Source organism: Rhopalosiphum padi, chromosome 3 (assembly GCF_020882245.1).
Source record: "Rhopalosiphum padi isolate XX-2018 chromosome 3, ASM2088224v1, whole genome shotgun sequence".
Taxonomy (NCBI): domain Eukaryota; kingdom Metazoa; phylum Arthropoda; class Insecta; order Hemiptera; family Aphididae; genus Rhopalosiphum; species Rhopalosiphum padi.
In genome coordinates, this window is record NC_083599.1 from 49,520,929 (window position 1) to 49,536,298 (window position 15,370).

The following is a 15,370-nucleotide window of genomic DNA, read 5'->3' on the forward strand; positions in this document are numbered from 1 at the left end:
CATTATAAGAGTTTTTAACGTTTGTGTGTACAACAGTAGTTTATAGTGAGTATTTGAAATAGTTTTATACTAATATTTCTGTTTTAAAAACTTTGTTTTATGAAGTTTCTGTGACCATCAGACCATGAGTAATAATTATCATATTTGAAATGTGCTATTTATTTAAAGATAAAAATCATTTTGTTAATAAAAAATAATCTAAACAAAAATTTAAAAATAAGGAAGCTTTTATGTATAGCTATTGCTATTTGTTGTTATGCACTTTGATTAATAGTATATTATAAAGTATCAGAATTGTAGGAAATCAACAAAAACTACAATAAATTGTTATTATTGTCAGCCAGGAGATATTTGGATATTGAAAATGTAAATTTAAAATCAAACTGTAGTTATTGTCAGGTATAAAATATGTATACTACAATCATACTTGTAATATGAGAGACTTTTTAAAATAAATTAATAATAAGAAGCCACGAAATAAAACCATCGAGATTGTCTATGTTAATAGATACTAATGTTTGTATCATAATTAATTATTACTTTTAGAGTTTAAATACGGAAAATGAATTAGAATAAAATAAACTGAAAAAAATATGACTATTAGACAGAATATGTTCTGTGGACTAGCTACCATGGGAGGGGACACCATTACTAATGATATTTGAATATATATATATATATATTTATTATCGCTACCGTTCACAACAACCGAGTTTATAATTTATCATTTTATGAATTAGAAAATAATTTGTAGTTTTGCGTTTTATTTTTAAATTGTGTTTATTTAATAAATGCATATAAAACATATTTCTTATGACTTAATAAATTACAAGTATTTCATTATTTACTTAAATCTCTTAAGTCGGGCTCATTCCTCTTGTAATTTTAATATTTACGGTTGATCAAGTATAAATGCTAAACTGATGAATTTTTTTTAAATATTAATACATAATAATTTATATCTGGTTAGGTCTATGTTTATTAATATGTATTATGTATGTTTATTTAAATCTCTTTTAATTATTTTTTTTCTTTAATACAGCCATTGTTTCTTAGTATAATAATCAATATTATATATTATATATATATATATATTGTTAAAATTATTTCAATTAAAGAATTATAATCTTTAAAGCAAGTCGGTAACGATTTTATTTGTTTATTTAAAAATACATAATAATATTTAAAACAAGATAAATTGCTTTTAATTAAATATCTTTGAACCACTATTTACAAGTGCCGGTTGTAGAATCACGAGACTTTCGCCATTAAACCGTTTTGTACGCGGATGAAAAATAATGAATAATAATTATCGGTATATTATTATTATTAAATTAATTTTATATAAAATAGACCAGAAATGTATCTATAAAATATTAAAACACCATTTTAAATAAATTTTTAAAAATCTAGTTTAGCACTGAGTTTATAACTATCGTGTATTAAAAAATACGGCATTACTAAATTAATGGTATATGCAGTGTTAATATATCTAGGAAGTAATTATTATTTGAATGCTTTTAGGATTATTTCTCTTTTATACCATCGCTACATTTAAAATATTATATATGTTATAATATCAACCTATTAAGAGGGCACAACTGTAACGAAATTATTCTGAAAACACATGTTAAGACACTTTGCATAGTATGCTCGCATCAATGCTCCTCCTAGAAATTTTTAATAAATGTAACTTTTGTATACCAGTATAAAGTTTACAAAATATAATAACATAAGCTTTTGTTAATAATTTTCTTTCAAAAAGTTCACGATTCATTTAATTATTCCACATTTGAAATTGATACAATTCAGAATTGTTTCAAAATGTAGAAAACAAATTTAAATTATAAAATTAAAAAATAACATACCTATACTTATTACGTTTATTGCACAAACTGAGGTGTATACAAGAAAGGACTGATGTGATCTCCCTAAGCGAGGTTTTTTTTATAAGTTTCATAAAGAACATCAAAAAAATATTGGGAAACTATCAATCAAACTCAAACAATAGGGTTCTAAATGATAGAATAACAAAATTACTATAGTAATTTTTGACCACCGGGAGGCTGGAAATAACACACACACACACACACACATATATATATATGAATAAAAAATTACATTATCCGAAATTTAAAATTCTAAAAGAGGAGGGGTCAGTGAAATAATATTATTTAGAAAAGGTTTAAAAGTATAATATTTGTGTTAATTATCATAAAACAATTCAGTTATTTTATCATAGGTAATACATATTTAATATAGTTCATTATGAATTTGATATAGGTATAACAACTATATTCTATATTTTTGATTATAGTATAGTATACACGAGATAATATAGATGATATAATATTATCTTATATCTTGTTAAGCCGACGATAATTTAAATCATAAATTATAGTTAAAAGGTACTGTCACCGTGAACCATGGCTAATGTGGACGATATCATAGTTGCTGTCACAGTGTCATAATCATAACTAAGTTATTGAACCTTTAAATGTGCTAAAACCTTGTGCTTATAATAGTAGATAATGGATTTGGGGAACTCGAGTGTTGAGTGTAATCAAAAATTATTTTTTCATACACTAATAACTTTTTTTTCTAAACGAATATTTTTTGTTATTATGTGAATAATTAGCTTTTTTCTACTGATTCCATTTTATTTTGTTAAATAAATATCTTCTTTAATTGATGTCAACATACAGATTAAGTCAACTTTGGAATTATGAATGTCTAATGTTGTTTAAGTTACATAGTGCTACGTGACAATAATGCATCATGCAAATGTATTACTAACACCACTACACGATATAGATTGGACATGTGAGGTATAATACTTATATTTATAGATTAAAAGGTAAACACTAAACGCAGATGATATTTTTTTAAGAAATGTATTTTTAAAATCTCTAGAGTTATTCCATTAATTGAATAGTGTAAAGTAAGAATGACATTTTCACTTAATACAATAGCATAAAAATGTATTATAAAACCGGAGAAAGAAACACTCATAGACTATTTATAGTATAAGTCAAAACCTTAAAATAACGGCATTTTTTATAGAGATTGATATTTTGAATAAAAGTGCATTCTTAAAATAGATTATAATATGTTGGTTGTTTTTCTGATTTATTTAAATTAAGTTCTTAGTTTTAGATTTAAAATGTATCGTTACTATACTTCAATGAATAATCGGAATCTTAAATTATTATTTATAACTTAAAATCGTTCAACAGTTCACTGCGAACATCATAAAAACTATAAGCATACCAATGAATAATATTAATACGTCAACTACTATTTTTCGCTAAAGTGAGCGAAGTGCGGCGAGAGATATATATTATATAATACAAAGCTTGCGAGTCTTGTCCGAATTTTTCAATTATATTTTTATAACATAATGATTATTAAAATATAATATGATATACTTTACTGAGATAGTTTCAGTCGCGTACATATAGTACCATTTAACCAAGGAACTATACACTTGACAGTGTTAAATTAGTATCCAGCCACGTGTTCAAAATTTAAAACTGTCTGCGTATATATATATATTAAATAAAAAAAATCAATTCAGGTCAACATAATCTATTGTGGAGGGTTCCGGAGAGATAGTTTTATTTTTAAATTGAATATTTCACGACTACGGCGAGGGACCTGTTTTTCCCTTCCATTATTTCCACTAACTTGTGACAACTGGACGTTCTTCGACACCCTTGGACCCTGTAAATCGAATTTCTTCGCCGTTTTGAATCCTGACAGTTTGCCGTTCACGGAATACTGATCGTCCGCGGACGTTGGCCGCCAACCGTTTGGCGTACACCACGGCCATTGCACACACTCCCACGAAGCAGCATCCGAGAAACAGGATACCTATGTGTGCGGCTTCGGAAAACCGCGTAGCAGTGCTGGTGGAATCTCCTAGGGTCGAGTTGGAAAAAACATTAACAGCAATGTGAATATTATTATTATTATTATTATAATATTCGTGTAAGGTGAAATGTGAAATAATAATAACTATGGCATAACACACCGGTGACCGGTTATGAAGTTTAAAAAATAACGAAAAACAATATTAGTTTTAGTTATTTTTTTTATGTTTTTCGTGTACAATGTGTACATACGTCACGATATAGTATTATGCTAATATCTCTAAACTGGTGTTAAATCGATCACGTTCGAACAGGTATATTATTCTAATAACAATATTGTTGGTAAATATTATGTTCTCAAATGGTTTGAGTGAATATCATTAAAAAGTTGTAAAATTATGTAACTAATAACCCAGCCATCACTCGTTATAGGCAATTCGATATAATCGAATGTTTTCAAATCAAATATAATGAAATCAAAATTACATTCATGACATATTTTATTTGTTATAGTCAAGTATCAACACCATGATATCGATAATTTAGTAAAATAAACAAAATGTTGTTTGGTCACGTTGTAAATGTGTAGTAAATAGGCATTTAATTTAGAATTCATATTTGTGTTTTGCTAGATAGATAATATGTCAAATTGTTGTTAATAAAACTTGCAAACGTATACGTGTAATCGTCTGTGATTAAATATATAACTGCAGAGAACAATCACTACGACGAAAAAGAAAAGGCAAGTGACTACGGCGCTAGTAAATGGAAATGTAAAAGTTCTAATGAACGATATAATTTACGTGACTAGAATTATATGTTGGTATGAAACAATTTGCAGTAAGCGTTCGATTGATAATAAACGCATTAACTGGCGGCAAAGACATTCGTTCTATTCGGTTGTATATACACTTGGACTGGACAATGTTTATTGTCGAAGGGATAAGAGGCTTTTACACGAAATGTTGTTTTTTAAGAAATGAGATAACTTATTATTTATTTATTTTTTCTAAAAATATTATACTCTTATTTCAGGTAACACGCGTGTTTGTAGATTAGTTATACACTTGCGCGTAATTTTGTATTTAGTACCTAAAATCTATATAGTGTAGGTATGCTACAGAAACTATTTAGAAAATCTCAAAATATTATATATTTATAATATTTTTAATAATAAATTATATTTCAAACAAAATATCAAATAATTTTCAAGTTGTCCAGTGTCCATCCGGCTTGTCTGTGGATACGTCGAACTTACTCGTGTATAATAATGATTTATAAATTACTATTACCTAATTGATTAACAATACAATTTTTGAGTTTTTCACCATTTAAATAGTTGCATGAAACCATTAAAATGTAGAGAAAAGGACTATAAATACCATATCTAAGTGTATGTTCATATTTTTTTTAATTTGGGATAATAAATTTAAGTTTAAAATTTTAAAATATTATATTATAAAATAATATATTAAAATTTGAGAACATAAATCTACTGACCAGCTACACGTGGGTCCTTGGGATTAGGAGCTGTTTCGACGTAAACTTGTATATAGCCGTTACTTGAGCCTTTTGCGTTGCTTGCGTACACTGTGGTCATGTATCGGGTGGACGGTCGCAACCCGGTAATTTTGACAGTAACGTGACCGGTTTGGCCAACGTAACTGGCTTCGGCTACATCCGGTCGATCGATCGTGGCAACTGTGCATGCAAAGTGCTGCGGAAGACCACCGCCGTATCCGGGTTCACATCGAATTGTGAACCGAGTACTCGTCACGTTTACTGGCAAGCAATTTCTAGGTGGATCTGGCTTACCTGTGAATATGGTGTATGATCGCATTATTATTATGTACTAAAACGTCTAAAAACTACTTGCAGCATGCTATAATATTATGATGTATCAATACGCTGTGTTCAAGCAGATAATTTGTCAATTACCGGGTGTTAATATCAGGACAGCACGTAAAATATTAGTTGCAGATAGGACTGAGCTAATGGGTAAAAAAAAATAAAAAAAACTTAGTAGACATTTACGATACTCGGTCGTTTCTCCACTGCAGCAATACAAAAATCAGACTTTTATGATGCTTTTAAGACGAAGAGCTTATAATATATATTTTTTGAAAAAAATCTTTATAAAAATTGCAGTGGAAATTGCTCTTTTATCATTCATCCAAATCCAATCGTGTTAAATGTCTTAACAGTCTCGAAAGTATCCAATATTTTTTATAATTTTGTATACTATGGCATTTTTTAAAGAACGCCATAATTTATGCATTTTTTATGCAATCATTATTCTATAGACTTAGGTAAATATTCATTAAATATGAGAAAATAATAAATTATCAACATAAAGTTTATTATTGTATAAATTAAAAAGTCGGGAAAGAGGGTACTGCTCTGCTATACGGTAGGTGTCGAGTGATGGATATGTTAAATTTTAATTCAATGGTAGGTATATTTATAGTTGTAAACCAAAAACGGTGCTAAACGGAGATAGTCTATATCACTAAGTAAATTTAATGATATAATGTCTTGTGATATAGCTATTAAAGTAATTTATTTTATTATAAGTAATAATTATATACGAGTAGTTGGATGTAATTTTTGCCGAAAACATTGTACATATTTAAAAATATCATTGTGTGTATAAAATATAGTAATATATGTGAATGTTTTATAATCCCATAAATAATGTTTTTCAACTAAAACAAAAAACTCAATATTATTATTCATATTTAGTCCAAATTTGAGTTTGAAATATCTATAAAAAAAGTTAAACATTTATATATTTTTATATTTTTTGGTTTCAGAATGTACTATTTATGAAAAACTTTTTATAACATTTTCAAAACTTAGCTATAAAAACTTAAATTTGTATGAATAATTATTTACAACTACAAAAAAATTTACAAATTTTCACGATTTTGATGAATTTTGTCATAATTTGTAAACATTTGAATTTAAAATGTTAAAAATAACATCAAAAGATTCAAAATATTAAATTTAATAATGTGGAAAGAATTTTTATACTAGTATAAACATTAAACATGTGTTTAACATTTTAAATATCTATGATTATTCATTTATTAATTACCTATAACAAAACATTAAAAATTATCTGAGTCGAAATAGTTATTTTATGGGTGATATATATTATTATTGTAAAACTTTAAACTCATTGCATCACTAACCGGAAACTCGGCTTTATTTCCGGCTCAATAAAATGTATTATTACCGTCATTCTACTCAACAATATAATACAACTCTCCCCTATGTATCATCTAGTATTTAAGTAGTCTTTTTATCATCATTTTTGCATTGTTATAATTCTACGTTATCTAAATTTAATATTGTCAAGAGCACCAAATGGTTATTGCTGCGCGGGTTTATTTAAACAATAATAATAATAATAATAATAAAAAAAAACAATCAAATCTGAAGACTGTTACGCATAATTATTCTGCGGCGGTTGTTGTTATAAAATAAATAATACAAATAATACAAGAACAGTAGAACACTTATCTTTAATATATATATATTTACAAATATTAGTAAAATTATTTACTGTATGAATATGCATAATATTATTTAAAAATAAATATTACAAGCTTATAAATTCTAAAACCCCCCGCCACAAGAATTTATAAAATATAATCAGTTTACATTTCAGATAATAGAAATTCTACCAAGGCGTACAGAATATCAACAATATAATTAAAGGCCATAACTCTTAACTTACAACTATATTTTGGAATCAATCTGTTATAGGTACATTTAAAGAAAATAAATCGTTTTTAATATATTATTATTTAGGTAAAAGTAATTGTTTAAATTTATTGTTTTTAGTATTTTTTTTTCTAGAGAAATGTTGGAATAGGTAAGGTAAGCATTTTTTTTTCATTTTATACTAAAGTGTCATTTAGAAAACATTCCAATTTGTTCGGCATGCTACACGCGAAAATTCAATTACTGAAACACTGCAATTGGTGTTAAAAGAATGAAAAACAAATAGGTACATTCCAAATATTTAACATTCCTATAAACACTTTGATTTTTGTGTCTTTGGAAATACATTCTTTTGAAAGTTTTATAAAGTTCAATTAAAAAAAATATATTAAGAATATAATATTTTTATAGAATAAGTAGATAAAACACAAGGAAATTTTCCAGTCAGTAGAATCTAGCGGATAAATGAAAAAAAAAATAAACTTCTTTATCGACTAAAATAATAAATTGAATTCGATTATATAAAAAGTTGAAAGATTAGGTATCATATTTTTTAAGCTTACGTAATAAAATATAATATACTTTCTGATCAAATTACAATAATAATAACTTGAACGCTGAGTATTACTTACACATTATTATTGACAGTTTTCTATTCAGTTATATTTTTACCAATAAATAAAACTGATACGATGCTTAAGTTTCAAGAAATCAATTTTAAATTCAGGAAATGTTACGATGAAAAAATGTGTACTAAATATGCATCTCAATCAAATTACAGTACTAATTATTAATAAGATGTATAGAACGATTAAGTAGTTGCTACTTAATATTAAATTAATTATCTAACTATACACACAAATGTACAACTATTATTTCGAACATAAAGTGATAAAACTAAAATGAGTTTTACTATGAACTATTGCCATATAGTTATAGTACTCCCGTGGCCCAGTCTCCTAACCGTATAGACGTTATATATGTATATATGAGTTATAACTTTGAATATAAGTTAATATTTATATAAAGAGTAAATAAGAGAATGGTGGTGAATTGGATAAAAGTATTGACCCTACAGGGAAATCTGCTAAACTCTGCAAGTAGTTGTACACATATTATATAGTTCTTAGTCTAAAATTAAGTTTTATACTTCAAGTAGGTTAATACGTAGTGATACGATATTGATTTAGGTATTGAGTTTTTGTTTTGTTTTACTCTTCGATCCTCCGGGCCATATATTTAATTATATTAATTTTATGGAAATTCTGCTTTTGTTAAGATTTTCAAATTAAAAAGCAATTATTATTCATATTGTACCGATGGTTATTTTTATTATATGAGGTTTTTAATACAAATTCACGAATAAGAAGATTTATTTTTATTTTTTATGATAAATTAGTCTTAACGAATCATTAAAACTTTGGTTTTGTTTTTAACCATGTGGTGTATTGAGTGTATAATTTGTAAAAAAAAATAAATAAAAATGACAACATTTATAATTTTATAATGACATTTATATAAATATAATCTAGTAGATTGTGATCATGGACTAATAGTTTTAGATATATATTATGTTACGGGCAGAGTAGACTATCGGGCAATGTTTACATTGCCTGTTCTATGTATACGTTGCCCGGTGTTTTTAGGCAATACATTAAAAATACTATTTTGGCTGGGCAGGGTTATATTTTGACCTGTCCAAGTTACTTTGCCGGTAGTAAATTGGCTATTGTAACCTAAGCTATAAACAAAATTTACGAATTGAGTAATTTTTTTTAAAAACGTGTTAGAAAATTAAGAAAGAGTAGATTTAGTCAGGAGGATAGGTATCTACAATATTTAAGTCAATTTAGTACATATTATATTTGTTTAGCATTATTTACGCATTTTTATATTTATAAAGTAATAGGTATGAGAGTATATAGAACTAATAGTATAATATTATGAAACAATTGTCTGTCAGTACTTCAAATACTAGTATGAGCCACGAGGTACCAATAAACGGTATGTAAATTAATTGAAAAGTCCAGTAGCTGTAATTGGAAGAATAATGCATGCAGATATATATTTGTAGTGCAGTTTTTTTTCAATTTAATATATGACTAATATCCTACCTTTTACAATGGTATAAAATAAATGAAAATAGTCATTATGTAAAAACACACAATTTTGAAATCGGTTGAATTTTGAATGAACGAATGAAACTTCTATTTAAAAAAATACAGCATAATGTTATGGTAAAATTGTATAGTTTTGGTAACTATAATGGACGGTATACCCGGGTAATGTCAGCATTGCCCGAAAGTCTACTTTGCGCGTAATATATTATACATTTTACATAATAATATATTTGGACAATATCGACAAAGTACTTTATTAAATTATAATTTAATAAAATATATTGTAAAAGTATAATAGTGCATATCTAAACTTAAAATTGGTACCGTTTTAAAACAAATGTAATAGTTCCGCATGAATATTTTTGATTATCGTGACTAGATACTATTACGGCTGTTATTTTGGTTTTAGTTTATTTAAAAATGCTTATATTATTAAATATGTGGTAAATTTATAGACTGTTGGTTACCTCAACATTTACTGTAAATATTTAAAAGCAAAGTTCTTGGATGTATGACTTACCTGCTGGAACAATGTGATAGACACAAGGTTGGGATTGAGTTGCTAAAGAGTTTGTTGCCCAGCACAAAAGCGTACCAAAATCTGATACTTTGAACTTAATGACGGCCATACTCTTGTCTGAATTAGCTACGTTCATCAAACCAGATACGGAGTTGTTGAAAGCCCAACGGAACGAAGTAGGAGTAGGATTGCTATTGACGTCGCACTTGACCCACGCAGTTTCTCCTTTGTGTGCACCGTATACACGTTGCTGATCAGTTTTACAAGATGGTTCGTCTATAATTTCGTCGTCGATACAGTTTTACAGTTTTTAAATAAATAATTTACAAAGATATAGTATATAAGTATTAATTATGTATACATAGATTATACATGTTTGTGCGAAGTTGGTTATATAGCTAATAAGCATAGGTACCTACATGAAGTATTGAAGTGTACAGCGGTCACTGGACAAAAATGATATCTTAATTGGTTGTCATGTTATGTATATTAATAAATTGTATTACTTCACTCTAGAATTAAGCTATATTCGACTAAATATCTTACAAATATATCACATAGTACGAGATACGAGTACAAGTTTAAATTTAGTATTATCTCAATTATTAGAATGAAAACAAGTACAGGTAATTAGAACTAGCTCGTTTTTTAGATGGAAATCGCAATAAATCTATATGACTTATCAGAGCCATGCCGTGGGGGGGGGGGGGGGCTAGGAGGCATGCGCCCCGGGCGCATGGTTTAAAGGGGCGCTAAAAAAATTGAAATGTATAATGATAAATAAAATAGGGGGTGAATATTTTTAATTTTGCCCTAGGCGCCAAATCTTAACGGCACGGCTCTGTGACTTATATGTTTAATTAATTACTCATTTTTTTAATAATACTTAGATAAAAATATATATGCAACTATCTTAAGACTTGTAAGTAATAATAAGAATAAATATATAAATTATATAAATAAGGTTTATGTTAATTGTATTGTATATGGTAGGTAGGTATATTATAATATATAATATGTGTGTGTGTGGGTAATTAATGAGCTTATTAATTTAGATTTATATTATAATTGTTGTTAAACTAAAGTTTTGAGTCTTAAATAATATTACCATGTCAACGTATATATTATTTACCTCTTGCGAGATTTAATAAAATTAATTATATAAAATAATACATACATTGCACTTTGTGTGAGTTAATATTTAATATTTAAATTTTGAACTGTAAACTGTAAAGCCAGTCTAGACCTCTAAATTTTATAGAAATCTGTCTAAAACAGAATTATTTTATGGCTTAATAAACAATAAATACATATTATTAAATACACATAAAATGGTTTATAGCAAAATTTATTTGTGGTATCTACTACCCAGCAATGGACCCATTTCTATAGTGAATATTCTATGCGATCACATAACAGTAATTCTAGCTTGATATTAATATTTTTATGACCATTGGAATGATAAATTACAATTAATGATTCCTATAATATATTAATAAAAAAAATTTTATTGTTTGTGTGTTTTGGAACATTTTTTACAGTTGGAACAGTTTTTAGACACAATTTTGGATATGTGACACGTATTATTTATATGGCAACAATAGTCATGTCGTCATGAGTATTAATTAAGGAAATCTGAGCACTAATTATAATATTATAGAAAAATAGTTACCTATTCGTCAAAAATTAAACAAAATTAAAATATATATAATTAGGTATTTATATTATAACTGAAGTAAATTATGAATAAAAAAACATTATATTTTAAATAAATAAAAACAGAAAATTCCTTTTTGTGTCACTATACTCTTAATAACCCGTCATAATATATTCAAATTAAGCGGAAATTATTTGAAATATTAAATGGACTTACATTTAACGTCAAGGTGATAGGCGTCACTTATCGATTTTCCTCTGGCATTTGAGGCTATGCACCGATAACTTCCAGAACCTTTTCGTGTTATTGATTGTAAGACTAATGTTTGATTGCTCACAATTGTCTTTCGGCTTTCGTGCTGTCCGACATTTGATCCCTAAAATAATAATTATTAAAAAATTACTCAGTTTTCAGGTATTTTAATAAAGAATTATCTATAGTAATGAATATTTTCTTTCTTAGTTTAATGGCTTATCTAAATACAACGTATCGAATCAATTTAAAATATTTGTAAACTGTTGTACTGACATTATGATCCCAATCAAGTCTGGTTATGGTCGGTGAAGCGTTGATAGTACATTCGAAGTACACATCTGATCCTTCTTTAATGTTAGACACATTCAGGTTCCTGCCTAAACATATTTGTAGCCTTGGAGGATCTAAGTAAAAATAATTTATAATAAAATATTACGCAACACTTATATGGTTATTAATATCATACAATGAACGTTAAGTATTATCTGTTGTTCTTTTTTATCAGCTGGAAAATATATGTTGCTTGCCACGCACGTTATAACACTTTGATTATCGTCATCAGTTGGTACTAATCTTAGAGTACTCCATGTCATATTATTATTTCCCACCACCTAAAAATTAATTGCAAAATATAATTAGGTAGATACTATTAAGAAGCTTAGCAATTTCTATTTTATGCTGCTAATTTTTATTTGTAGTTCAAATATTATGTAAAGTTTAATTCGAATATTTAATATTTTGATAGGAAGCGAATAAACATTTAAATATAAATAATTTTTTTGTGGAAAATGTTTTGTTATTCAAATTTATTTTTACGATGTTCATTTTAAAGGTATTTATTATATATAAATTAGTATTTTAAATATCTTATATACTACAAATATATAATAAAAGTACCAATTGAAGTTTTGTTATTAATTAAGAAGTAATAAACTAATAAATCATGTTAATAAACATATTTCGATAAACATTTAGAATACAATTTGCATAGTATTTTGCGCAAATATAATGATAATAATTTATTTTTAATAAAAGCATACAAAAAAAAAAAAAAATAAGAAATACTTAATATTTTTTTTTTTTTACTTTAAATGCCATAAGAATATTGAATATGGTTATACAATCGACTAAACGCAACCCAATTTGACACCAACGGACTATTCTATAAATCGGTAAAAATTATTTATGACTTATTTTGGTCGTACATTTTGTTAAATGATTCTAATACATAAAAGGAACTAGGTCAAGCCCAAAAGATTGTGGTTGACCTTTCAAGAACCGAAAATACTTTGATCTCTTAAAAATGTTTGTAGCTTTACACTCGATTGATTCATACATCATGGAAGTATGAAACTATTCAATCGCATATATTTTTGCTTGAATTTTATTTTATTAAACAGTACCTATATAATATTAAATCAAGAATAAAGTATAAGCAAAATGGCAATGTACGTACCTTTATCCTTTTTGTTTCATACTCGATGATCTGTCCATTGTGGTACCATGTGATGTTAGCTGCTGGTCTTGAACCATATGAAATGCAATCGAGATTACTTGGCTCTCCTGAGAGAAAAGGGTGTTCAGCTCCTGTGATAGCCACGCTTAATGGCTTCACTGTATAATGTTTAAAAACAAAATTTTATAAGATTCTTTCATAATTGTAACAAGTAAAAGCAAATATTTTATTTTATTTTTCGAATTAAGTGTGATGTTTTTCATTTTGAGAATTGGTATTTAAAAACATTGTTTTACATATTATATCATAAGACGAGTTTTATGTATATAAATCTGTTCACTGATATTGTCATTTGTAACATAACTTATAATTGTTTAAATAACATTTTTCTTTTCTTTCACTTATTAACCGATGAAAATAATTTAAGAATTTAAAAATATGGTCTTTAAATATATTTAAAAATTCAAAAACTTGAAAAGTCCATTATTTGGTAGGTAAATAGACATAATGTTGCTATAAGGAGTGCCGAGTATGGAGTGGGTGATTATAATGGATATGTTAAATTTGAATTCAATGTTTTATTATTTTATACAAAAAACGATTCAGACGGTTTGTTAGCCTCTATCACTAAGTACATATCATGTTTTCATATGTTTTTTAATATAGTTATTAAAGTCATTTAATTTACTATTAGTATTAAGTTGACAACATTTTTGCCAAAAACATTATTGACATATTTTAATTATAATAGTAATTATATTCTAACTTATATCATATTATAATCATGTTATTAACTTTTGAGTCAATACCGCATTACCGAAAACCAGTGAAGATTGGTTCATGGTAAAAATAGATAATATCTTAAAATTATTCTTTATATTTTGAAAATATCAATTGCGTTTAGTGATATTCATAATATATACATTAAGATTTCAAATCCCCGTGAATAATGTTTTTAATTTATAGCAAAATAATTAACATCGTTACTCATCAATAAAATATATAATTATAATTTTATCCACATTTAACTTCAAATATTCAAAAAAAATAACTGTGATTGTAGAGGTGTCCGCAGGATTTGTTATTGGGATTATTTTTTGTTTTTGTTTAAATTTGTTAAATTACTGTACACATTTAGTCTTCAAAATTTAATTTCATTGGCAATTTAATACTTTTTTTAATCCAAATGAGTTTGGTAGGTAAATGCGTGCACGAATAAGTTATTTGACACAAGAGTATATTTTTTTTAGTTCGATATCTGAAGAAGTTTGTAATATAATATTATAATGTTAATAAATTATTTCACATTTTATGTCTCGTTTGATAATAGATTATCTCTAGAGACAAGTGTACATATTATATGGTACTTTATTGTTCAATCACATCATTTTCTATTCAGATGTTAAATTGAGAAACGTTACTGTTGTTTCTTTTTTTACAACATTTTTCTACGTAAATAGACACTAGACAGAGATTCATATAAATTCCCTAAAGAATTTAGTTTTTGAAATTTAAGTACAAGTTTATATAAAATACAAGTCTACAATAAAAGTAATAACTTTTTAGTTTGAATAATATACTATATTACGCATATTACCATTTGTTTATATATTTCGTGTATTCCTTAATATAATATTAAAATTATATAATATAATATAGAATCCACATGAGGTAATTCGATTTTTCACAAAAAAGATAGCCAATAAATGAACTTTGATCAAAATAACGAATAGGTCGTATTTAGATTTCTTGTAATGGATA

The 15,370-nt window shown here is 26.4% G+C and overlaps 1 protein-coding gene across 2 annotated transcripts in view; it reads right to left on the reverse strand.

Moving 5' to 3' along the window:
- Positions 1-15,370, reverse strand: part of LOC132923869 (hemicentin-1-like) — a 242,964-nt gene that overhangs the window by 24,159 nt on the left and 203,435 nt on the right. For both annotated transcript variants that reach the window (XM_060987849.1, XM_060987850.1), the window contains exons 7-13: positions 13,610-13,767; positions 12,620-12,764; positions 12,427-12,557; positions 12,115-12,274; positions 10,242-10,517; positions 5,373-5,687; positions 3,688-3,921 (exon numbers count right to left, since the gene is read on the reverse strand). In XM_060987849.1, the coding sequence (XP_060843832.1) occupies positions 3,688-3,921; positions 5,373-5,687; positions 10,242-10,517; positions 12,115-12,274; positions 12,427-12,557; positions 12,620-12,764; positions 13,610-13,767 (1,419 nt within the window). The remainder of the gene's footprint in view (positions 1-3,687; positions 3,922-5,372; positions 5,688-10,241; positions 10,518-12,114; positions 12,275-12,426; positions 12,558-12,619; positions 12,765-13,609; positions 13,768-15,370) is intronic.